Genomic DNA, 27,445 nt, shown 5'->3' with positions numbered 1-27,445 from the left:
ATGTCCCATGTGTGGTCTTGGCTTCGCCAGACTTCCAGGTCTGTCTTCTCAATTCATGGAACCCACCAGGCTCTGTGGGTCCCTCCTTCTCTGACACAGCCTGTAAACTTTATCCATGTGATAAGTTGGGGCAGTTGTAAAGCTCAACTTGCTTGTTTCATGTCTTAGGAATCTCTTTCCTTCCTTGCCTACTAGACAGTGTCTTGAGTGCTGTTGTTTCATTTATTTATTTATTTTAGTAGTTTGAGGCAGAAAGATCAATCTGTTTTTGTTGTTGTTTTTTGAGACAGAGTCTAGCTCTGTCAGCTAGGCTGGAGTGCAGTGGTGCAGTCTTGGCTTACTGCAGCCTCTGTCTCCCAGACTTAAACAATTCTCCTGCCTCAGCCTCCCAAGTAGCTGGGATTACAGGCATGTGCCACTATGCCTGGCTAATTTTTGTATTTTTAGCAGAGATGGGGTTTCACCATGTTGACCAGGCTAGTCATGGGCTCCTCACCTCAGGTGATCCACCTTGCCTCGGCCTCCCAAAGTGCTGGGATTACAGATGTGAGCCACCATGCCCAGCCCAAGTATGTTCTTCATTTATGATTGAAAATCAGTTGAACAGTTCATTTCAAGGAGTATTAGGGAAGAATGCATAAGATATGTAAGTAATTATAACATAAGGTGGAATATGGTAAATTACATGAAATGATGTCAGGAAAGTGTTGTTAGAAGCTCATGTGAGGAAAGAATTTGAGAAGTTTGGCAGAAATGGAAGAGGTGAGAAGAATGGCTATGGCATTGTTTTGTGTGTATGTGAGTTATACGAGACATTATCTGAAACTACAATCAACATCTTTACTATTGAGTGAGGTTTAGTGATAGGTTAGTTTCAGAGAGTCTAGGACTGATAGAAGTAATGGTTTAAAAAAAAGACTTTCAGTCGTTACTGAAATATCATTATTATTTAAAATAATAACCAGATTATCTATAGATTTCAATGAGAATGCATTGTGGAACCAAAGCAGTAGATGGCATTGTTTAGAGCTTTCTTAACTTCAGTTAAAATGGTACTTGACTGTTGTTTGCTAACATAACATAGAGTAACTGTGACCAACAGCTTCCTAAGTAAGGTAATCCCCCTATCCATGGTCTGCCTTTTCATTGTTTCAATTACCCGTGATCAACCATAGTCTGAAAATATGAAGGTACAGTATTTTCAGAGAGAGCAAGAAAGAGACCACATTCACATAACTTTTATTACAGTATATTGTTACAATTGTTCTCTGTTACTATTAGTATTGTTATTAATCTCTTACTGTGCCTGATTTATAAGTTAAACTTTCTCATAGTTATGTATGTGTAGGAAAAAAACATTATATGAGGGTTCAGTGCTATCTGCAGTATAGGAATCCACTGAGAGTCTTGGAGCATATGCCCTGTGGGTAAAGGAGGCTACTGAATATACTTTAAAGTTTTCTCTCCTGAGAAACCAGGGGGCATTTTTTTTTTCCCCGACATGGAGTTTCGCTCTTGTTACCCAGGCTGGAGTGCAATGGCGCGATCTCGGCTCACCACAACCTCCGCCTCCTGTGTTCAAGCAATTCTTCTGCCTCAGCCTCCCGAGTAGCTGGGATTACAGGCACACGCCATCATGCCCAGCTAATTTTTTGTATTTTTAGTAGAGACGGGGTTTCACCATGTTAACCCAGGATGGTCTCGATCTCTTGACCTTGTGATCCACCCGCCTCAGCCTCCCAAAGTGCTGGGATTACAGGCTCGAGCCACTGCGCCCGGCCTCCAGGGGGCATTTTTGAAAAACAGGAAATGTAGGGGGTGGGAGGTTTGTTTAATTTTACCTAGCCTAGGTTTTATATAAAATCTTTAGTAAGACGAATGTGATTTTCCCCTCATATTTGTATTGATGTGACTGTGCATATGAAAAAGAACATGGAGAATTTCAAGATTATAACTCAGCTGTTAGCATTTAAATTTTAGACTGTGTATTCTTTCTCAATTTTCTTATTCTTTTACAGTAATTGTGGCAATTATTATGTCTTTTTTTATCCAAAAGCAAAAAAATTTTTTTATATGATCTTAATTTTTTTTTTTAGGCGGAGTCTCGCTCTGTTGCCCAGGCTGGAGTGCAATGGTGAGATCTTGGCTCACTGCAACTTCTGCCTCCCAGGTTCAGGTGGTTCTTCTGCCTCAGCCTCCCTAGTAGCTGGGATTACAGGTGCCTGCCACCATGTTCAACTAATTTTTGTATTTTTAGTAGAGACAGGGTTTCACCATGTTGGATAGGCTGATCTTGAACTCCTGACCTCAGATGATCTCCCCACCTCGGCCTCCCAAAGTACTAGGATTACAGGTGTGAGCCACTGTGCCCGGCCAATCTTAGTTAATTCTTATAGGTACTCTGTTAGGTAATGATCCTATTTTCATTTTGCAGATGGAAAACTGGAGGCCTTGAGATGTTATGTGGCTTATCCAAGGTCACACAAATAGTGCATTCATTGCAGAGCCTAAATTTTAACCCATGTATGTCTTTCTAAAATTTATGCTATTTCTGTTCCCGCCCCCATTTTGATGACAGGTATTACATTAAGTATAATATAAAGAATACAGACTTTACTATATAACTTTTTCTGTTTTTTTTTTTTTTTTTAATTAGTCAAAATTTATTTCAAATCCTGAACACATTCAGTTAACTTTTTATTTACGTAAACCTTACCTTCCCCCACCAAATCTCTGTAACCCACCTTTGGCCAAACCCTTGAGAAATGTCTACTAATTGTCTTGGAGTCTTAGGTTCCTCTAGGGTAAGTACAGAATTAATTTGGCTATTTGATACGCTTTGGCTTCCTGAAATTTTGTCTTATTAATAGCATAGAGATTTTACAGTTTAATTGCTTAGTATTTCATACTGAGAACATATGTGCATGGTAAGAGAGAAACTAATGGCTCTTTAAAGTTGCTGTTAGCTCTTTTGGTCAGGGGAACAGTTAAACTACTTAATGACATTTTGTTGACTGACGCTAAGACTGAAGAAAACACTTAGTTACACATGGTAATGTAACCTACCCCCTAGTTATACATGGTAATATAAGTAACCTTTTCTCCTGTCTTACCTCCCTCCCTTAAGGACTCTTTGTCATAGAATTATAGATTCTTAGAGCTAGATTGAATTTTATGTTACAAATCAGGATACAAATTCAGAGAGGGAGTTGTCCAAGGTCATATAAAAGGTAATGGCAGAACTGGAGCTAGAACACACTTGTCCATAGTTTGTCTGGGGCTCCAACACCCTTTAAGAAGTTAAGACTTGTAACAAAAGATGTTCAGTCAGCAGCTAAAATACCAGGTCTTTATGCTCCTCAATCCTGAAAGGAAGAATCTTAAAATGAGTGAAAAGTTAGTTGAATATCTTGGGCAGCCGTTCTTTGCTGGAAAATAATAATAATTATTATTATTATTATTTGAGACAGTCTCACTCTGTTGCCCAGACTGGATTGCAGTGGCCTGATCCCAGCTCATTGCAACCTCTATCTCCTGGGTTCAAACAGCTCTCCTGTCTCAGCCTCCTGAGTAGCTGGGACTGCAGACACATGCCACCATGCAGGGCTAATTTTTGTATTTTTAGTAGAGGCGGGGTTTCACCACATTGGTCAGGCTGGTCTCAAACTCCTAACCTCAGGTGATCCACCTGCCCTCGGTCTTTTAAAGTGCTGGGATTACAGGCATGAGCCACTGCCTCCAGCCTGGAAAATTATTCTTGAATGAAGCTGGATAGTGTAGTTGATTTAATTGATAATGATAAAATAATAAAAATAATGAAGTTTCAGGTGAGGAAGATTATGAGAGGAGATAGATATGCCCATTATTGTTTTTTTAAGTATGCTTGAAGATTATTTGTTTGTTTAGCATTGACTTCACTTTCATAGGAAATGTGGAGTGAAAACTATGAACATTTTCATTACTAAACGACTATTAAAGTATAGATGGCTTCTTTTTGGTCCTTTTAATAGCTGGTTTCAGGCATCCCTATTTCTGTCTTCTGAGGCCACCTTTCTTAAGTTGAGATAGGTTTCCCTGTTCAGTACTAATAGTCTTTATAATAGCATTTTTGATGACTTCTTCTAACATAGGACTCCAGTTTCTTCTCTAGGCTTGCCTCATTGTGATGAAGGATTCAGTGTTGCAATCACTGGTTTACATTTCATTGCCATTCCTGACTGAATGATCAGAGTCCATGGCATGCCTTATTGATCCATTTGCTAGAGATCAGTGGGGTAACGAGAATTATTTTCTACTTTAGAACACATTCTGATCTTGACCAACATTGCATTCATGAAGAAGGAGGGAGGTGGAAAATTAGGCATTCTAACTGGTAAATACCTGATTTTTTTCCTTTTGTTTCTGAGAATAGTTAGACCCTTGCAAATCTTTTCTGTTTATAGGGATTTAGAATAATGTTTAGCACATAGTGCTGGGTATGGCACTAGGACTGACTTAGAGCACATACTTTTTCTTTTCTTTTCTTTTTTTTTTTTTTGAGATGGAGTCTTGCCTTGTCGCTCAGGCTGGAGTGCAGTAGCACGATCTCGGCTCACTGCAACCTCTGCCTCCCTAGTTCAAGCGATTCCCCTGCCTCAGCCTCCCAAAGTGCTGGGATTGCAGATATGAGCCACAGTGCCTGGCCACATATTTAGTTTTGATTCTTCTCTGAGTTGCCTTGTTTCTTGTAATTTAAATGTGTCTAATTTATTAAAGCATAGGTACACAGGCAGCTTCAAAAATTGTAGTAAACACTTTTCTTTTCCTTTTAATCTTCTCGAATTTGCTTTTAATAAATCTTAGAATCGTTAAAGGTTTTTTTTTAAAAAAACATAAATGTTTAATAGTTATTTAACCTTTGTCAAATCTATATAGGAAACTGGAATTATAGAACTTATTTATGGTTGAAATCTTCTTTTGCAGAAAATAAATCATGACTTCTGGGTCAAGATGATAGATAGATGCTTTTATTTGCCTCACATCTCTTACAAGACTCCACCAAAATAACAATATAGAAGTTAAAAAAAATAAATCAGCAGTAGCAAATAGAAAGGGTGAAATGTGGCAATACTAGTAGGAGAGTTCTTAAATTTCTGGAAAAGCTAAAGCAAATGAGGACCAATTGATGGATGAAATGGGGAATAAGCCAGATGCCCGTCAGTGAATGCAAGGAGGTTGCTTGCTGGTGGTGTGGAAGCTAGTCAGCCCAGGGGGAACCCATGGGAGCTCTCTGAGCAAAAATGAAAAAGAGACAGAAAAGAGAAGAATTCAGTGTTTATTAGGGGGGTAACTCAGTTACCTGGCATTGCCAGAGCCTTTCCAACCACTTCCAATGGCAGTAATCGGCAAGTACTATGCCACCTCCTTTCTTTAGCATTAACAGTGGAAAAACAAGGCTGGGGGTCGTGGCTTATGCCTATAATCCTGGCACTTTGGGAGGCCAAGACGGGCAGATCACCTGAAGTCAGGAGTTCGAGACTAGCCTGGCCAATACGGTGAAACTTCATCTCTACTAAAAATACAAAATTAGCCGGGGGTGGTGATGGGCGTCTGTAATCCCAGCTACTTGGGAGGCTGAGGCAGGAGAATTGCTTGAACCCAGGAAGCAGAGGTTGCAGTGAGCCAAGATTGTGCCACTGCACTCCAGCCTGGGTGACAAAGTGAGACTCCTTCTCAAAACAAAAACAAAAAACAATGGAAAAACAAAACATAAAACAGTGTCTTCAAAGAAGTTGATCAGAATGTTTGGGAGAATTTAATTTTGTGTGTGTGTTAGATATTGGCACCCCTTCCTTTAGTCTCATATGTAGGGGAATGAAGCGGGGGGCATTCTTCACTTTGCTAGTGGCTTACACTAAAACAAAGCCTGCCAGTGACATGCTCTTCTCTAACTTATACTGAATTCCCATTGCAATTTTAATTCCAAGGAGAGAGCTAATCAGAAAGCAAATTCACAGAGGAAACCCATACTAGCTAACAAGTCCTTTTACCTGGGTTACTAGTGCATGAGGATCATTAGACGTGTGAGAGGAACTTTTAGCATGAAAGAGAACAAAAAGAAATCCTGAACCTAGGGCAACAGAAAATGCAGGAAACAGAAGAGAAGTTTAAAGAAGTCTTCTAACTAAAATACTCAGATTCTGGAAGATATTAACATTTATAAAAGCAGTACTAGGTGTAATGAAAAACAATTAGAGAATGCAAAAGGAGATTTAGAACATTATTGTCAATGGAAAGCACACAGTAGAAGTATAGCCAAATAGAATTGGAGATACTCCCCAAAAGTAGAGGTTTAAGACACCAAAATGGAAAATACAAGACACAAGTCATAGACTGTCTTTAGCTATTGTTCGCTGGAAAACTGAGTCTGAAACAAACCCTTACCCACTAACACTTTTTTGGGGAGTACCCTCTTAGGAAAGCAGGAGGGAAAGGAGAGTGACACAAGGCAGAAAGGCTGGCCCAGGCTTTGTAGTAGGCCTTGCTGATTGCTTGGTTTTACTGGAAGTCTTCAGGAAGGTTGTGTAGAGCTATTGCTTTTCTGTTCTTTCTATCCCTCTTAGGAAGATGTGAAGAGGTGTTTATGGTTTCCTCCCATTTCCTGCTCCTCCCCCTTTTGGTCAAAGTTTGCCATTCAAAGAGATAACTCACTTGACCCCTTCCTTCAGTGGCCTCAGGTTGGGAGGCCAGGTCCTGCAGTCGGTAGGCAGATCAGGTCTGTACTGAGCATTTGTTGCCAAAGCTTGGGGTGGTCAGAGGAGTCAGTAATCCCTAATGGCAGCCTTTGGCCTGAGAACCTCTGCCTTTTAAGGAACTATTAAAAGAGGGACTGTCTTCAAAGGACTAACAGAGAGGGAAGGATAGGATACTACTGTCTTTTTTTTTTTTTGAAACGGAGTCTCTGTCACACAGACTGGAGTGTAGCGGCACGATCTTGGCTCATTGAAACCTCCACCTCCCAGGTTTAAGCAATTCTCCTGCCTCAGCTTCCCAAGTAGCTGGGATTACAGGCGCCTGCCTCTACACCTGGCTAATTTTTATATTTTTAGTAGAGACAGGGTTTCACCATGTTGGCCAGGATGGTCTCGAACTGACCTCAGGTGATCTGCCTCCCAAAGCGCTAGGATTACAGGCATGAGCCAACATGCCTGGCCAGGATACTGCTGCTTTTCATCATAAGCTCTTCTTACCTATTTGATTTGCTATCATGTGTATGTATTAATTTGATAAAGGTAAAAAATAAAAATTAAAAAGGAAAAATTAGTTACCAAAAACGCTCTGGAAATAACTGTCAAGGGTGTTTTAGAATGCATTCAGAAAACAGAATGAACTTCAAATATTAAAAAATACAATCTAATTATTATTATTATTATTTTGAGACAGAGTCTCACTCTATTGCCTAGGCTGGAGTGCAATGGTGCAAGCTCCACTCACTGCAACCTCCGCCTCCTGGGTTCAAGCAATTCTGCTGCCTCATCCTCTCGAGTAGCTGGGATTACAGCTACCACTGCACCTGGCTTTTTTGTATTTTTAGCAGAGATAGGGTTTTACCATCTTGGGCAGGCTGGTCTTGAACTGCTGACCTCATGATCCACCCACCTCAGCCTCCTCCCAAAGTGCTGGGATTACAGGTGTGAGCCACTGCACCCTACCTGGATCTAAATTAGTTTATATCAGGAACATCTTGGACTGCTAGAACTGATCCTTTCTCCTTTCCCACTTCTTCCTGCTCACTCCTTGTTAGCATACAATACCCTGGAGTTGAAATCTAATAGTCTTCTTCTCCCTCATACTTGTTGCCAGGTTCTGCCAATTCTGCCTTTGGATTGTCTTAGCTCGGTCCCCTAATATATATCTCTCTATGCCTGTCATATGTAGTTCATAGCTTTAGTATAAGCCTCTTCAAAGTTTGTGGTATCCTTCTAATGGATCTCCTTATCTTCCCTACTTCGTATCACCTTTGTTTCCCAATGCTGAGTGTTGGTCTCTTCCTGTACTACCATATATCATTTTTGTCATAACAAAAGTTTGTGGTTGCTTATATATCTACTAGGTTAAAACATCTTTTATTTCTTTAATAACTATTGAGAGCTTTTAAGGTAGTCACTGGGATACAAAGATGAATTAGACCTGGACAATTACCTACCCTCAAAGAGTTCATGTTCATACATATGTAAGCAAATAATTGTAATAACATGTAAGTACCACAATAGCTTTAAGTTTTAGATTGGGGAGGGTAGGAAGAAGGAATGATTTTTTCCCCTTATTTGAGTGAATTAGAAACCCCTAGAGAGGAGTAGATTTCTGAATACATATTAAAGATTGTATATGTGTAAGCCAGATGAGTAGAAAGGAGAAAAGCTTTCTAAGCAGAACGAATACTAAAAGAAACTGGAAGGTGAAACAGCACATGGTGTTTTCCAGCATTTGACACACATTAGATTACCATCTGCACCAAACCCTCCTCATCTCAGGTGAATTATCAGGGTCACCTCCCAACAGGACTCCCTGCCTTTGTCTTTACCGAGTGGTGCATTTACAACCTAATTCCAATCACACCACTTCTCTGCTCAAAACTCTTAGTGGAGTGTAAAAGCTAAAATCCCTGCAGTGGCTGTAAGCTTTACAGGATTTCCACCAACATTTCTCTTTCCCCACTTCTGCCTTTCTTATTTCATCTCCTGCCACTCTGTTCCATGCTTGTTTTGTCCAATCCCATAGGCCTCCAAGGCCTCCATGTTCCTAGTTCTTAGAATAAGCTGCCTGTATTTTTGCCTATGGGACTTTGCGTTTGTGCTCCCTTTTTCTGGAGACTTCTTCCATCCAGATACACAAATGGCTTGTTGCCTTAATTTCCAAAAAAGTATGATAAATATTACCTTCCTTGAAAATAGAAATTCTGTATCCCTCTAGCCCAATACTCTGATACCCTCCTCTTAGTTTTTTTCTGTAGTATACCATCTGTTTATTGTTTTGCTTGCTAATTTATTATTTGTCTCTATCTACTAGAATGTAAACTCCATAAGGGCAGGGACTTTGTCTTTTTAATCACTGTTGTTTCCTCAGCAGCTTGAACACAGTATCTAACACATGGTAGGTACTCAATAAATATTTGATGGCAAGAGTTGAAGCTGAATAGGTGAAGTGTGCAAGGGGCATGACTTCCATGCAGAGGCATTTGGACTTGAGACTGTAAACATTGGGAGTCTAGGATTTTAAGAAGATAAATTAGCAATATCAGATTTAGGTTTTATTTTAGAAAGATCATTCTGGCAGCTGCTTGGAGAGTTGATTAGGTTGAGGTTAAGGTAAAAGCAAACAGAGCTGGGGCCGGGCGCGGTGGCTCACGCCTGTAATCCCAGCACTTTGGGAGGCCGAGGCGGGTGGATCACGAGGTCAACAGATCGAGACCATCTTGGTCAACATGGTGAAACCCCGTCTCTACTAAAATTACAAAAAATTAGCTGGGCACGGTGGTGCGTGCCTGTAATCCCAGCTACTCGGGAGGCTGAGGCAGGAGAATTGCCTGAACCCAGGAGGCGGAGGTTGCGGTGAGCCGAGATCGCGCCATTGCACTCCAGCCTGGGTAACAAGAGCGAAACTTCGTCTCAAAAAAAAAAAAAAAAAGAAAACAGAGCTATTTATTTTAAAAAAAAGTTCTTTGAATAGCCTAGGTGAGAGCAGTGGCTTACTTTTCATTTCCCATAGTACACAATGTGGACTCTCACATGTAGCCTTACATGTATCTTAATAGAATGATTATTTATATTGTGGTAAGGTCCCAGGCACAGTTGGTAAAGCTATTGAGAGAATGGTTCCTATTTTTTTATAGACTTAAACTACAGAAGCAGATATTCAACCACCTGGTTAGTTCAATAAGCATATATTTTCTAAAGGTCACCTGCTGTGTGCTCATCATCACTTCATTTGGTGAGGAAGCTATGATGAAGAAGTTCATGAGTCAGTCCCTGGCTGACTTAGAGACTTGTTAACTGATTAGAGAATATTTAAGCCACCATGTAACCATGGTTGTAGACAAAATGTGTTTTGTTCTGGGAAAGGGATAAAGAAAAATTTTTTCTTTGTTACTATATGTATATCATGTGAATTTTTTGTTTTAAAGAGGTAGACTACATTAGAATCCCTAACAAAACTTATAAAGCATAATGAAAATTTTGTAATTCAGAAGACATTCTAACACCTTGCCAGTGTTTTATTTGGAACCTGAGTTACAACTATTTCTTTGTTGTTTTTTTTTTTCTTAGAGACATGGTCTCTCTCTGTCACTCAGAATAGAGTACAGTGGTGTGATCTAGTCTCACTGTAGCCTCAAGCTCCTGGGCTCAAGTGGTCTTTTCGCCTCAGCCTCCCGAGTCCTGAGTAGCTAGCACTACAGGTGCATGCCACCACACCTGGCTATTTAAAAGAAAAAAAAATTTTTTTTTAGAGGTAGGGTCTTGCCCAGGCTGGTCTTGAACTCCTGGCCTCAAACAGTCCTCCTATCTCAGCTTCCCGAAGTGCTGGGATTGCAGGTGTGAGCCACCACATCTGGCTGTGACTATTTTTAAGGCTATTCCATTTTGGCATATAGAAGATGCAAACTTAATTGTCCATTATGACAAAATAAATAATAAATTAATTTAAATTGTAGTGAAAAGCTTGGTTTAGAAAAAGAATAATTTTTTCATGGATTGTGTAAATCACCAATTACATTGGATATAATAGACATTTAACTATTAATTGTATGTAAGGGTCTTCCATTTCCAAGGAAGCACGTAGCTGAACCAGAGTAGTTCTTGCTGTCTGTTGATGCCGGTGGAAGACATGATTCATGAATGTTTGAGGTTCTAAATACTGCTTTAAGGAGAAATAGCAGAAAGAGCTTTTAAGAGGTCGGAAAGAAGGATCCGTTGTGAAGCTTCATTTCAGTAGATTTGCATTTTAGAAAACTAGTGTTCAGATGTAGGTTCCATATAAGAAGGTAACCCTCTACTTTTAGGAAACTTAGATTTATGGCCACTGTTACCTTCTTCTCATAATCTATGCCTTTTTTTTTTTTTTTTTTTTTTTTAGATAAAGTCTTACTCTGTTCAGGCTGGTGTGCAGTGATATGATCTTGGCTCACTGCAACCTCTGTCTTCCGTGTTCAAGCAATTCTCATGCTTCAGCCTCCCAAGTAGCTGGGATTGCAGGCGTGTGCCATCACACCTGGCTAATTTTGTATTTTTAGTAGAGACATTGTTTCACCATGTTGGCCAGGCTGGTCTTGAACTCCCGACCTCATGTGATTTGTATGTCTTGACCTCCCAAGCTGCTAAGATTACCTTGGGAGCTAGGGCACCTGGCCTCTATGCCCTCTTTAATCTCTTAACTTACTCTGTTCTGCTAAAGGTGTAGATGGTTCGGGGCGTTTTCTGGAAGCATGCTGCAACCATAGTTCTCTTTCATTTTGTCAGCCAAAGCCTCTAAATCAATGCTTCTCAGAGTGTGGGACCCAAACCACCTGTACCAGTAAGTACCAGGGCCCAGTTCCAATCCACTGAATCCTAATCTACGGGGAATGGATCTTGACATGTGCATTTTTAAGTATGTTCCCTGAATGGGTGACACAATAAAATATGGGCACCTTTGCTTTCAAGGAAGAAGGTAAAAGATGAGTTGGTAGGTGTGAGGGAGCTGGGTATTATGGAAATCGTTTCTTACTGCATCTTACTGTTGAGACTGCAACAGGAATAGCTGTGTCTGAACTCCTTACCCAAAATTAGACAACATTTTCTCTTAATACTTCAGTGGTGATTGGTTTTTTATTACTGTAATCCTTATTATATAATTTGAATCTGTTTCCATGAGCTTCATTGGGATCTTGGCCATTCAGTAAGTTTCAAACAACCAACTGAAAAGCGAACCGTTAGAATTCAACCTGAATGTAAATATTGGAGACTTCATTGTATAGATTTTTCCGCTCAACGTCAAATTTACCTACAAGTTGTCTAACATCTTCGGGCTCTGAGTGTAGTTTAAATTTATTGTAAAAGAGAAAATGTATTACTTTGATCTAACTTGCCAGAAATGTATTCAGGATTATTAGGCACTAACACTTTTTTTCTGTTCTGGCTACTCAAAACTGTGAAACTTCCTTGAGATGAGAAAAGCAAAACAGTCCTACCCTATAGCTCTTCCTCTGGGTTATGGTAGTTTAAAGAAAAAGTTAAGAGCAGTTCAATAGCTTGGCTGTCTTTAGACTTTAAAAAAAAACAAAGTATTTTAGATACTGAAGGAAGGAGATTTAGGGGAAGCACTGTTAAATTTAAGTATTTATGTAAATTAAGAATCTGGCTGGGCGCGGTGGCTCACACCTATAATCCCAGGACTTTGGGAGGCCGAGACGGGTGGATCACGAGGTCACGAGATCGAGACCATCCTGGTCAACAAGGTGAACCCCCATCTCTACTAAAAATACAAAAATTAGCTGGGCATGGTGGTGTGCGCCTGTAATCCCAGCTACTCAGGAGGCTGAGGCAGGAGAATTTCTTGAACCCAGAAGGCGGAGGTTGCGGTGAGCCGAGGTCGTGCCATTGCACTCCAGTCTGGGTAACAACAACGAAACTCCGTCTCAAAAAAAAAAAAAAAAAAAAGAGAGAGAATCTGGAGTAATTTTGCTATAAGTCTAGCAAATGAGCATTGTTTTGTGTTTGTTTATCCCTTTTATTCATTTGGATTTTCTTTGTTCTACAGTTAATTTTTTTTAAAAGATTGATCTCAGATGGTTTTAAATCCAGTGTTGTCCTCTTATCTTTCTGAGATAATGGTTATATAGCTGTTATTTTCCTCTTGTCACAGACAGCTGGTCAGAAACCACTGCTTTTAGTACCAGATCTGAGAAAAATGATAGGGCTTTGCCTAAGCACTCTTTTTTTTTTTTTTAAAAACAAAGGCAAGTAGAGCTTGAAATCTGAGCCTATCTAAACAAATCCCAATGGGTCAAAATGATAACATTTATAAAAATACTTAAAAGCAAAACATTTTATTTATATTATAATCCTAGAAAATAAATTTCCATTTATAAACAGCGCTTGAAAAATTATTAGTAACATTGTCAGTGGTGATAAACTGGTAGGATGTATACTATCTAAATAAGTGATTCTTTTTATGATGGTATGAATAAAATTAATATTGATCTATTTGTGTGCATGATCCATTCTGACCATATATGTGGTATGGGAATTGAGAAGCTTTTAGGATTTGCAGCCTGTTGATTAGAAGCAGTGCAATAGTAGGTTATGTATGTAAGATGACCAAACTGAGAAAATCAGAATGAAGTTGAGAAATAATTGAGAAGATATAAACAAAAATACATCCTTCTCTCTCCAAGATTACATACACTTTATCCTAGAAATATGAAGACAGTTATATTTTGGGCTATTTCTGTGTTCTCATAATACTTTGTATAGCTTTTAAGTAATATTCAGAATAACTCAGTAGAAACAGAAGATATGCTAAAGAATCATTAACAAAACAGTTTCACTTGCTCTCTCGATTTTTCACAACCACATCTGAAGTAAACAACCTATCCGGTACGAGATGTAACTGGGATTTAAACTCAAGTCTGCCTTTTAGGTTCATGCTTTCTTCTATTTTACTACATCCCATATAAACTTGGGAGAAAGCACATGGTTGGACCTAGAAAAAACTTTGGAAGTCACCTCTCTCTAGGTCATGGTTGAACCTCTGAGATTGCTGTGGGTAAGGTAATAGACCTTTGAATGGGTTTCTGTTTGATGACTGTGATACTATAGTTGTCTGTCCATAGCCACAGGTTCTGCATCTGTGCATTCAGCTAGCTGTGGATTGAAAAATTAGGGAGCGAAATCGGATGACTGTGTCTGTACTAAACACTTACAGACTTTTTTTCTTTTTAGGAGACAGGGTCTCCCTTTGCCCCAGGTTGGTCTCAATCTCCTTAGATCAGGGGATCCCCCCACCTTGGCTTCCCAAAGCATTGGGATTATAGGTGTGAGCCACCGTGCCTGGCCAGACTCTTTTTTTTCTTGGCACTTTTTTCTTTTCTTTATTTTTTTGAGACAGGGTCCCACTCTGTCGCCCAGGCTGGAATGCGGTGCTGTAATCATAGCTCGCTGCAGCCTCTGTCTCCCAAGCTCAAGTAATCCTCTTGTCTCAGCCTCCTGAGCAACTGGGACTACAGGCACGTGCTACCATGCCCAGCTAATTTTTAAAAAATTTTTGTAGAGGCAGGATTCCACCATGTTGCCTAAGCTGATCTCAAACTCCTGGGCTCAAGTGATCCTCCCTCCTCAGCTTCCCAAACAGCTCGGATTACAGGCATGAGCCACTATGCAGGGCCTTGTCATTATTTTCTAAACACTACAGCATAACAACTATTTATATAACATTTACATTGTACTAGGTATTATAAGTAATCTAGAGATGATTTAAAGTATACAGGAGGATGTATGTAAGTAGATTATATGCAAATACTATGCCATTTTATATAAAGGACTTGAGTATCCAAGGATTTTGGCATCTGTGGTGGGTGGGGGCTGGGAGGTTCCAGGAAGCAATTACCTGCAGATATGAAGGGACAAATGTATATTTGAATTTAGAATAAAAGCATTTAGCATATTTCACATTGTACACTTAAAGACTGTATATAATATGTATCGCCTCTCTATCTGTGGTTTAAAGGTGAAAGACATCATTCTCAACTCAGAAATTAAGTTACATCTGATTTTCACTGACAGCAGGTCAACAACTCTTAAAGCCTGTGTTTGTAAGGCAAAAGGAAATGAAGTGCATAAAACATAAGCACATAAATGTTGATTCTTTTCTTTCCTAATGCTTCATCCCTTCTGCTTTCTCATCCCTGCAAGCAGTTTGATATCAACCCAGGATATCAACATTTGTTTCATTGTATGTTATCCCTTGTTATGCTCTCTATTCTAGCCCAGCAAAGCAGTTTGCTATAATGTGCACACACATGACTATCTCACTCTTCCTCTGTTTCATAAATGTTTAACACTTCATATTTATTATGTACCGTGTGGGATTCTACATTGTACAGGACTGTCTCCACCCATCGTAATGAACCTTTTAATCTAATAGGAGAGTTAAAACACATATTTAGATTTGCTGAGTATGAGGCTTTATATTTAAATGTCTTGTACAGGATGCAAGCTAGATATTAGAAGAACATAGGAAAGGAAGGAATTACTACTAACTGGAAATAGAAGAAAGTTTATTGATTGCTAGGTTAGGGAAAAGAGCTATTCTGTCTAGCCTTGTGGACTAAAGAGAAAGCTAATAATTTCTTTTCTCAGGTGAGATATGCTTAAGCAGCTTAGCCTCTGGTATTAGAAACAAAACATTTTTATCTAAGTATAGAGGTAAATTCATACCCAGAAATAATCATGTGAACTATTACCTCATAGTTTGCTGAGGGCTGTTTTCTGAACAACTGTGGAATATGGCCTGGAAATTTAATAGAAATCTGAAACCATTTAACATTTTTAATAATACATACTTGAGGAAATATTCAGGTATTGCAGGATATGTGAGAGAAAATGTTAAATCACTCCTATCTCAATTTCATTCCATTAGTATATAAACAATTGTTACATTAAAAAAAATTTTTTAAGAAATTTCTATAACAAAATAATTCACTAAGAATTTCTTCTTGACCTCCTAACAGAGGTTGCATTTCTCCTCTAGGAAAACAGAGCCTGTGCCTGGCTTGCATTTCTGTGAAACACCTAGTGCCTAGGCTGCATGTGGCTCATAGGAAATGTTTTTACCTTACTCCCCATCTCCCACTGCTAATTGATGTGTTTATTCAGTTGACTGAGTCAGCCCTGTTGAGAATACCCCTTTGGGAGAATTCACACTGTGTACTTGTGTGCCAGAGTCTCATTCCCAACAGGCTGGGATGGAGAATGGAGGCTGGGAGGAGCCTGTCAGAGCACGAGAAAGTCCCCTTGGCCTTGTTAATCCTAACTTGAACTATGTCTTTTAGCCTTTATCAATTATTTAGTAGAACTTTCTTATGGATTCCTGTAAGATATATTTATGCCTGATGTGGCCATAAGACCTGTGGTGCTCTTACTGTGTTTCATTCACCAGTCCACCTGAATTCCAATTGAGTTATTTTTCATATCTGTCTTCAGGCTGGTACATCCAGTGAGGGCTTTTGAAGCAGTATGTTTCATATGGCTAAATAGATACAGAGAGACAGAGGATTGATAATTTGAAGGAGAAGGGTGATGACTATTTTATATCTCTCTTCAGATGCCCAGAATAGCTAAAAAGAAATCATATATACTACCCCAACCTAGAAATAATGAAAAGAAGTTATATAGTGATGGGTGACAAAGAGACTTTTTCCAAAAAAATTTTATGGGCTCAAAAATTTAACGTTTTCATAGCACATTGTCTAGGAACTAAAGAGAGAGAGGTTTTTTTCTGCTGTTTTTTGAGATGGCTAGTCTTACTCTGTTGCCTGGGCTTGAGTACAGTGGCAGCAATGTCAGATCACTGCGTTTGCAGAGGACTGCAAAATGTCAGTCCTCCTGAGTTCAAGCGATTCTCCTGCCTTAGCCTCCCAAGTACCTGGGATTAAAGGCATTTCCCTCCATGCTTGGCTAATTTTTATATTTTTAATAGAGATGGAGTTTCACCATGTTGGCCAGGCTGGTATTGAGCTCCTGACCTCAAGTGATCCGCCCACCTCGGCCTCAGAAGGTGCTGAAATTATAGACCCAGCCTTTATTCTTTCCTTAAGAGACAGGGTCTTTCTGTTGTCCAGGCTAGAATGCAGTGGTCCAATCATGGCTCAATGCGGCCTCCAGCTTTTGGGCTGAAGCAATCCTCCTGCCTCAGCCTCACAAGTAGCTGGGAGTATAGACACTTGCCACCATGCCCAGCTAATTTTTTAAAGTTTTTCTAGAGACAGGGTCACTCTGCGTTGCCCAGGCTGGTTGTGAACTCCTGGCCACAGGCAGTCTTTCCATCTCAGCCTCCCAAAGTGCTGGGATTACAGGATATGAGTCATTATGTCCAATAGCAGGAACATTTTTATGTAAAGCAATTTTTTAAATTTTTATTTCTGTGTTACAGAATCTCCATTCCTGCCACTAATTTGCAAGGGCTTCCATAACAAAGTATTACATAACAATATAGAAACGTATTTTCTTACCATTCTGGAGGCTAGAAGTGCAAGATCAGGGTGTAAACAGGGTTGGTTTCTAATGTCTTTTTCATTGGCTTGTAGATGGCCATGCTCTGTGTCTTCATGTGGGCCTTCTATTGTATGTGTCTGCATCCACATTCCCTTTTCTTATGAGGACACCACTCCAGTTGGATTAAGGCCCACCCTCATGACATCACTTTAACTTAATTACCTTTTTAAAGACCCTGTCTATAAAAACAATGACATTTTGAGATAGTGAGGGTTAAAACCTCAACATATGAGTTGGGGAGGAGCACAACTCAGCTTATGACTCTGTCCCCTCCTACTAATAACTGTAATCAGTTCATCACTTTTTATCTAGACTATTGCAGTCCCCCATCCCCAATTCTCTGCCTTTTTTCTTTCATCAGTTTTAGATAAAGCAGTTTTTATTACCAAGTAGAAATGATTCTTGAACAGTGGAGATAGCTGTGTTTTGAAGTTTTTTAACTTTTCAATGGAAGAGAGTTATGAATTTTCGTTTCTAGGTAGATCATTACCATTCTCTTAAGGGTAACACAGTAATTCAGTGTTTCAGAATATTGGATTCCCTTTATTGAATATATTTTTTTGTCATTCTCTTTAATAGTAAAAACAATATATTGCGTAGGTTTTATTACAGAAGTAATACACACTTATTATTGAGGGGCACAAGGAAACTTTTGGGGGTTTTGGATATATGTGTTGACTATCTTGATTGTGATGATTTTATGAGAATATAAGTGCGTATATCAAAACTTACCAAATTGTATAATGTAAACAAATAAGTGCTGTTTATTATTTGACGGTTATATCACAATAAAACTGCTTAATTTTTTTTGCTGATTTGATGACTAAAACTTGGACTTACTTCCTGTTTTTTTGAGACAGTTGCCCAGGCTGGAGTGCAATGGCAGGATCTCAACTCACCACAACCACTGCTACGCCACCCAGGTTCAAGCAGTTCTCCTGCCTCAGCCTCCCGAGTAGCTGGGATTACAGGCATGCGCTACCATGCCCGGTTAATTTTGTATTTTTAGTAGAGATGGGGTTTCTCCCATGTTGGTCAGACTGTTCAAACTCCCGACCTCAAGTGATCCTCCCACCTTGGCCTCCCAAACTACTGGGATTACAGGCGTGAGCCACTGCACCCAGCCTATGCAGTGAGAGAATGTTCGGATAATTCCATTTACTCACTTTAAAACTAGTTAGGTAAGAAGGATTCAGAGTCACTTTTTGTTTTTCTCATTGTTTGTTTTAGGGTAACCAGGAGCCAACAACAACTCCTGACGCGATGGTTCAGCCTTTTACTACCATCCCATTTCCACCACCTCCGCAGAATGGAATTCCCACAGAATATGGGGTGCCACACACTCAAGACTATGCCGGCCAGACCGGTGAGCATGACCTGACACTCTACGGAAGTACGCAAGCCCATGGGGAGCAGAGCAGCAACTCACCCAGCACACAAAATGGATCTCTTACGGTATGTGAACTATGAGGTGAAAAACAGACGGATGCCTGGCAATCATATGGAAATTTTTACCTTAGTTTTACAACTAGAAAACTCTCTACATTAATTCAGCATTTATACCTGTTCTCGTTTACACCTTCTCTCAGCAGCATTGTATACATTATCCTTTCTCCTCCTAGAAATACTTTGTCTTTTGGCTTTTCATGCTGTCCCGGTTTTCCTGCCAAGCACTGGCTCTTCTGCTGCTGCCTCTTTCTCTGTTCAGCTCCTGGAACCCCTTTTCTTCTTATTTTACATCCTTTCTCTACATAATTATACTACCAAGCTTAGTTGCTCAAGAAAAACCTAGGAATAGTCTTTATTTCTTTCATCTTCACATCTAATTGACTAGCAAGTCTTGATAACCGTAACTCTAAAACTACTTCACCTTCTCTACATCTTACTACTCTTCCACCAGATTGTTTGTTTGAATCTTAGTATGGCCCCTACTAAAGTGTTTGACCTTGGACCAGTTATTTAATCTCTCTTTGCCCTTGGCTCACTCTAAAATGAAGATAATAGTACCTACCTGAAGAGGCTGTTAGGAAATTTAAAAGAATTTATCCTCATCACCATTCTAGTCCAAACCTCATCACTTATTTCCGGGATTACTGCTGCCTAACTTGTCTATCCTTCACTGTAGCACTAAGATAGTTTTGGGTTTTTTTTAATGCAAATTTTGCCGATTTCCTACTTAACTATTAATCGTTCGCTAATGCAATTAGAATAAAATTCAAACTCTGTACTTGGTTTATTTACTAGTCTCTAGCCCCAGCTTATCTCTTTGACCTCACCTTTTACTACTAACTTGCTAAAGTAAAGGAAATGTCATAAATTAATAATAGGTGTATATTTCATATCAACATAAGGATAATTGTATTGTCTCTTGCTTTGTCACCCAGGCTGGAGTGCAATGGCATGAACATAGCTCACTGCAACCTCAGTCTCCTGGGCTCAAGTGATTCTCCTGCCTCAGCCTCCCGTGTAGCTGGAACTACAAGCATATACCACCACACCCAGCTCATTTTTTATTGTTTAGAGACAGGGTCTTCTTTTGTTGCTCAGGCTTATTATGGACTCCTGTCATGCAATTCTCCTACCATGGTCTCCACAAGTGCTGCAATTAGAGGCATGAGCCACAACGCCCAGCCTTGTGTGGTATATTTCTAAAGATAGAAATGTTCTATAATCTGCATAGAAAGACCTAGCTCTGTTTATGGTTTTTTCACCATTTTCAGTGATCTTCATATCTTCTATAGGTCCAAGTTGTTATCCAGTGTCATTTGCTTTCAGTCCAAAGGACTTCTTTTAGTATTTTCTTTAGAGTAGACCAGCTGGAAACAAATAGTCCGTTTTTGTTTATATGGGAATGTTGTTTTTTTGTGTGTTCAGTTTTGAATGATAGTTTTGTTAGCTATAGAATTCTTGGTTGACAGTTTCTTCCTCCATACCCCATCCTTTAAATATGTCATCCCCTGGACCACTCGCATGGGAGTCAGCTCATTCTAATGAGAAGTCAGCTGTTAATCCTATTGTTAGTCCTCCTGTAGGTAATGAGTTGTTTTTCTCTTGCTGATTTCAAGATTTTCTGTTTGTCTTTGGCTTTAAGCAGTTTCTCTATGATGTGTCTAGGAGTGGATCTCTTTGTTTTTATCATACTTGGGTTTTCTTGAGATTTTGAAATCTGTATTCATCAAATTTGGGATGTTTTTGACTATACTTCATATATATTTTTTCCTTTCTTCTCTTTTCTTGGTCCTCTCATTACACATAAATTTTTTTTCCCCCAAGACAAAGTCTTGCTCTGTTGTCCAGGCTGGAGTGCAGTGGTACAATCTCGGCTCACTGCAACCTCTGCCTCCCAGGTTCAAGCAATTCTCCTGCCTCAGCTTCTCAAGTAGCTGGGATTACAGGCATGTGCCACCACACTTGGCTCATTTTTATATTTTTAGCAGAGATGGGGTTTCACCATGTTGGCCAGGTTGGTCTCAAACTCCTGATCTCATGATTTGCCTGCCTTGACCTCCCAAAGTGCTGGTATTACAGGTGTGAGCCACTGTGCCTAGCTAACACATAAACTGAAACACTTGGTGTTCTCCCATAGGGTTTTTTGTTTCTTTAAAAAATTCAATCTGAACCTAAACATAATCTGAAGTTCTATTCATTTTTCTTTGATCTTTTTTCCTTCTGTTCTTTAGATTGGATAATTTCAGGTGATCTCTTTTTCAGTTGACTCCTTCTTTGTTCTGCCATTTGAAATCTGCTGCTCAGCCCATCTAGTTATTTTTTTATTTCAGTTATTACATTTTTCAACTCTGGAATTTCCATTTATATTTTTCTACTTAGATTTCTTCTCATATCTTTTTAAATTTTGTTTTTTTTTTGAGATAGGGTCTCACTTTGTCACCTAGGCTGAAGGGCAGTGGTGCAATCTCAGCTCACTGCAGCTTTGACCTCCTGGCACAAGTGATCCTCCCACCTCAGCCTCCTGAGTAGCTGGTACTACAGGCACGTGCAACCATACCAGCTAACTTTTGTATTTTTTGTAGAGACAGGGTCTCACTATGTTACTCAGGCTGGTCTTGAACTCCTGGGCTCAAGCAGTTCTCTTGCCTCAGCCTCCCAAAGTGCTGGGATTACAGGTGTGAACCACCATGCCCCACCTTAATTTTAAAAGTATATTTGTATTTACTGTTTTGAAGTTGTCTGCTAAATGCAGTATCCAGGCCTTAGTCTGTTTCTAGTAACTGCTTGTTTTCTTAAATCTGGGTCACTTTTCTCTTTCTCTGCAAGTCTTGTAATTTTTTTAATGAAAGTTGGACATCTTAGTAATGTATTGTAGTGACTGTGGGGTGTTACTGATTTTTCTGAGTCTGTATGTGTGTTTTAAGTAACTTGCCCATACTTAAACTATGGAATCTGACTCCCACACAGTGTGTGGCCACTGATGTTTCTGCTTAGTGATTTTCATTTGTTACTTTATTTTTTTAGCCTGGCTAGGAGTCACTTATGTCTTCCTAGCTTGTGATTAGTGATGATTAGCCTGTGACTAGTGTAGGGGTTGTGCCCAAAAGCTTGTAGAGCTTTCACCCTCTGATGATCCAGGTGGATTGGGAAGTGCACTCTAAGCTCAGCCAGTTCTCCAGCCTGCCTTGGGTTTTCTTTCTGTTGAGACCACTCATGTCTTCCTTCCTCATTCATGTAGTTTCACAACCACCCAGGGATGTGAGGTGAGCATATCTGGCCCTTTTATGACTCTTTTCTTTCCAGGATCTCCCCTTCAGATTTCCAGCTGGGCTTCCACTACACCCTAATCAGACCACAACCTCAAGCTGGAAGAACGTCTTCTCCCAGTTAGGTTCCCACCAGGTTGGCCCCTGTTAGCTGACAAAGCTGTGGATTTTCTACTCCTCCTTCAATCTCCTGCTTGTCCCAAGTCAGGTCTGCCCTCTCTGGCAGTGAAAATTGCTAGTAAGGTCCCAGCTTTCCCCTGATAAAACTAAGTTTTAAGGCATTAAGTTTGTGTCCAGATGTCTTGCCCCTAAGCTTAAGCAATTTCTCAGGACATTCCACTATTTATTGTCTGTCTGCCTTGGATTGATTTTCAGAATCTTGAATAACTGTTTTTGACAACTTCGTCCAACTTTCTTAACTGTCATTTTCTTTTGAGGAAACAATTCATTGATCTGTTCTTGCCATCATAGCCAGAAGTCTCTTCCCTGAATCATTGCATGGCATTTTGTAATTACTTACTACATGTCTCCTCATCATTGCCCATTTCTGTTTTCCTTTATTGCTACTATTTCCATTTGTTTCAGCTCTCCAATTGTGTATTTCTAATGACAGTGATTAAGAGCAAGCTCTGTTCCTTAATGTAAGGTATATGTAGTTAAGACTTATGTTCCTCATTTATACCTGAAACTGTTCACCATGTAATTTTACATGTCAACCAGTTTGAGTTCCTAAAGAGATACTGAATTAAGAATAGAAATCTCTATGTATAGATTGTAAATTTATTGCTGCCAAAAACAGCTGAGGAAGAGCTTTGAGTTGTGCCTATGAACAGAGATAGTACAAGTTCCATAATTTCAGGAAATTCGTAACAATAAAATGAGAAATTTTAGGATGCTGTGGTTGAAAGATGCTTCTTTTTTTTTTAAAGTACATTTTATTTTATTTATTTTATTTTTGAGATAGAGTCTTACCATGTGGCCCAGGCTGGAGTGCAGTGGCATGATCTCAGCTCATTGCAACCTCTGCCAGCTGAGTTCAAATGATTCTCCTGCCTCAGCCTCCCAAGCAGCTGGGATTACAGGCATCTGCCACCATGCCTGGCTAACTTTTGTATTTTTAGTAGAGACGGGGTTTCACCGTGTTGGCCAGGCTGGTCTCAAACGCCTGACCTCAAGTGATCCACTCACCTCAGCCTCCCAAAGTGCTGGGATTACAGTGTGAGTTACTGTTTCTGGCCCAAAAGTGTATACTTTAAATGTGAGGGTGAATCCACTGCTCTTAAGCCATTTATTTACCTTTGGAGAGAGCGTATGTGTGTATGTGTTGTATATAGATAGAGTTTGAACAGTTGAGCAGTACATCATAAAACCTAGATTTGACAATATTTAGATTATTTAATTAAACATTTCCTATCTGCTTATATGTCTCTTAAAATGGTCTATCTGGTTTTATTACTCATCAGTTAAAAACAGTGGTCTAGTAATTCATGTGGCCCATTAAATCCAAAAGTTAGATAGGAAGTGTTGTTATTTACAGATTTATTATTGATATCTTAAATTTATATCCCACTTTTCAGTTTAAAAATTGTTTTCACAAACAGTATTTTATTGTAGTTTATAAAATATCCCTTTGGGGTATATTAGGGCTTTTACAGTTAGGGAATTCTAAGTGCTTGATCTTCGCACTATAACTCTGACTCCTCATATTCAACTTAGTGAAAGAAGATTGTGTGCTATATATATTCACTTGGCCTCTTCACAAGCACTTAGCATCTTTTTCCACTCAGCCCAAGTCTCATCTCTGCTCAGAGGTCTTCCTGGACTTTTCTAGGCAAATCCAAATTTGTGTGTCCTTCATTTAGGCTCAAGTAGAACCCTAAGCTGACGACTGTTTATATAACATATAAATTGTGATTTTTAAATTCACTTTTGTCTTCCTAAGTTGTAAGCTTTTAAAGAAAAAGTCATTTTTGTTCATCTTTGCATTCCCTAACTTATCACAGTAATTTATAATATCTATAAATTACTGAATTTATAGATATTCAGTAAATGCTTCTTCTTGGGGGAAAAAAAATAAAACTACATACAAGTGTACTATGGCAGTTCTGAGGAGAAAGAAGCTGAGGTTTCTTCGAGAATACAGCATTGATCTGGGCCTTGTATTAGTGGTAATTAGAATTCAAGTAAGCATAGATGGTAGTGCGAAGAGTTTTAAGTATGTCAGTTCTCAATACAAAGTTGAAGTGATGAGAAAGATGAGAAAGATCAAAATGTCTCTGGATAAAAGCATAGATTTCTACTTGACCGAAGCTTTAGGTGTTTGGCAGAGACTAGTGGGAAATAAAGTGAAATAAGTGTCAGCTGACTACAAATTGGGAAGAGTATTTGAACGCCAGGCTCAGAAATAAGGACTTTATTGAAGATTTTGCATGAGTAAATGAAATGAGCAGAATTGTGCTCAGAGAAGATTGATCTGTGACAGCGTATGCAGGATAAATAGAGGAGCAGGCAGATGGTTAGGAAACAGTCTTAAGTGGTTATGTAGCGGCGGAGTGGGGGGATGAATTCAGGGGACATTATGAAGGTAGACCATAGAGGATTTGACAGCTGATTCGATGAGTAAAATGAGAGGTAGAACAAAGACTGTGCCATCCTTATTGTAATAATTGTCTTGAATAAACCATTTTACCTCCCAAGTTCAGTTTCCTCATCTATCAAATGAAGTTGATAATCGACCTGACTATACAGGGTTGTGGTGAGAATAAATTAAGAAATTCTTTGGAAATTACTTGTTTAAATAGTTCCTTAATTACCTTTGTTTTTCAGGGGGAAGGGGATCTTTGAGGTAGGGTCTCACTCTGTCACCCAGGCTGGGGTGCAGTGGCATGGTCTCAGCTCACTACAGCCTCTGCCTCCCAGGCTCAGGCAATCCTCCTGCCTCAGCTCCCCTGACTGGCTGGAACCACAGGTGTACACCACCACGCTCGGCAAATTTTGTTTTATTATTTGTAGAGATGGGTCTCCCTATGTTGCTGAGGCTGGTCTTGAACTCCTGGCCTTAAGCAGTCCTCTCACCTCACCATCCCAGAGTGCTGGGATTACAGACATGAGCCACCACATCCAGCCAAAGTAATTATTTTTAACCATCATAAGTCTTTTAAAATTAGTTGTCCCTATTTGTACTGTTTGTGCTTTTTGTTACTGTGAGCTACAGCTTCATTTCAGTAGATTTCATTTATGTTGGATAGTCTTACCTTGTTGGAGAGAACAAAAAGAACTTATACAAAAATGAGAACTGAGCATTGAAATCTGAAATTTTTATTTTTAAAACATGTTTTAGAAATTGATTTTAACCTTGAACTAGAAGCTTCTGCTCTTAAGCTGAGAGCTAATTTTGATAGTCAGTTGGTCCTGTACTGTGCATTAGTAAAAGAGGTAGCAGTTAGCAGTCTACCACCTGGGCCTACCTGCAGAGAAAAAAAGGATCTCAGTTCCTGTATCTTTAGCTTACTTTTCTAAATGGCAGCAGGTAGCAATATACAAAGAATTTGAAGTAGACAAGCTTTAGTGAATACTCTTCAGATGTGAAGTTTACATTTGTGTACATATTCTAACTACCTGTTGGATTATATTTTTCTTGAGGTCAGGAAATGATATTTTCTCTGTTTTTATCACCTCTACTGGTATATTATGGATACAAACACTTATTAGTGCTTTCTAATGGTGGGAGAGGCTTATAGTTGTTCTAAAGGTGTTAGGCGTGACACTATTAAAAACACTGAGTTAATATATCAGTTTAGGTAACACTTTATTTCTCCAGTGTTCTTCCTTATGTGTAAATACTTCCTTCTTAGTTTGATGTAATTAGAATCATTTACTTAGGAGACAAAGCATGTTATTGAGTCTTTCACTTAAATATAAGGTTTTCCTAACTGGATAATTAGGAAAATAAAATACATTTATTTCCCCTTACACACTCTTTAAAAAAACATAATTTAGAGCTACCCTATTTTAAATCAAAGTATCAGTCCTTAAATAATTTTTAAAAATACATATATAGGGGCAATAACTACTTAATAATAACAACAAAACTAATATATTTGAGTGCTTACTCTGTACCAGATATTGTTTGAAGCACTTTTTATGTGTTAATTCCACTGAATTATCATAGCCACCATGTAAAATAGGTATCGTTATTACTCTTCTTTTACAGATGAAGAAATTGTGGCTTATAGAGATTCAAGATTATTTGTCCAAGATGACATAACTAATAAATGTCATTGTGAGAATTTCAATACAAGTTATCTGGCTCCAACAGCCTGCATTTTTTCCCATAAATTATATTGAACAACTGTTTTATATATACTTGTCATGTGCACATTACTGTGCTAAGCATTAGGTGTTCTTAAAAAGGTAAAATAAAGCCCTTGCCCTCATTGAACCTATAGAAGTTCAAGTAGAAAAACAAAGTAAAGGTCAGGCACAGTGCCTGTAATCCCAGCACTTTGGGAGGCTGAGGCAGGAGGTCAGGAGTTCAAGACCAGCCTGACCAACATGGAGAAACTCTGCCTCTACTAAAAATACAGAATTAGCCGGGCATGGTGGCAGATGCCTGTAATACCAGCTATTTAGGAGGCTGAGGCAGGAGAATCACTTGAACCCAGAAGGAGGAGGTTGTGGTAAACTGAGATTATGCCATTGCACTCCAGCTTGGATAACAAGAGCGAAACTCCATCTCAAAAAAAAGAAAGAAAAAATACAGGTAAGTGTGAGAGGGAGAGAGAGTAATGAAGCGAGTTCATTAATAGATGCTTTTAGAAGGTAGATACTATGTCCCCTAAACAGTGAACTCATAGCCTGCAGTGAAGTAGAGGACATTACAGACAGGAGCGGTGCTCTACAGTAGTAGTTTTCCTGTATGGTCCACAGATCACTGGCAGTTTCTTAAACTCTTTCAGAGTCTGGGTGGAGGAGGGGGCTGTGAATCAATGCAAGGCATTATTTTCATAGTAATATTAATACTTTCTCGCTGTTTTCACTATATTGGCCTTGACAGTCATTACAAAAGCCATGGTGGGTAACATTGCTAGCACCTTAGTATGAATCAAGGCCATGGCACCATACTGTACTGCTGGCAGTCATTATATTCTTCACTGTCACAAACTCACAGGAAAAAAAAAATACGTTCACTTAAGAATGTCCTTGATGAAGCAGTAAAAAGTATTAATTTTATTAATTTCCCACCATTGAGAACATTATCTTTTTCATATTCTACATGGCAACGTGAAAAGTATTCATAAAGCACTATAGTCCGTATCAAAATACTTTCATTGTCTCAAGGAAAAGTACTGTGTGATTGAGTTGCAAGTTGAACTGCTGCTTTTTTCATTGAGCACCATTTTTTTTTCTTGTAAGAACAACTAATGGACAAACTATTATATT

At 39.1% G+C, this 27,445-nt stretch overlaps 1 protein-coding gene across 50 annotated transcripts in view; it reads left to right on the top strand.

Moving 5' to 3' along the window:
- Positions 1 to 27,445, top strand: part of RBFOX2 (RNA binding fox-1 homolog 2) — a 287,551-nt gene that overhangs the window by 202,141 nt on the left and 57,965 nt on the right. For all 50 annotated transcript variants that reach the window (XM_078339469.1, XM_078339486.1, XM_078339474.1 and 47 more), the window contains one exon: positions 18,519 to 18,743. In XM_078339469.1, coding sequence (XP_078195595.1) covers positions 18,519 to 18,743 — 225 coding nt within the window. The remainder of the gene's footprint in view (positions 1 to 18,518; positions 18,744 to 27,445) is intronic.

The sequence above is a fragment of the Callithrix jacchus genome, chromosome 1 (assembly GCF_049354715.1).
Source record: "Callithrix jacchus isolate 240 chromosome 1, calJac240_pri, whole genome shotgun sequence".
Lineage (NCBI taxonomy): Eukaryota > Metazoa > Chordata > Mammalia > Primates > Cebidae > Callithrix > Callithrix jacchus.
Note: the sequence above shows the minus strand (reverse complement) of the source record. Positions and strands in the feature narration are given on the sequence as shown.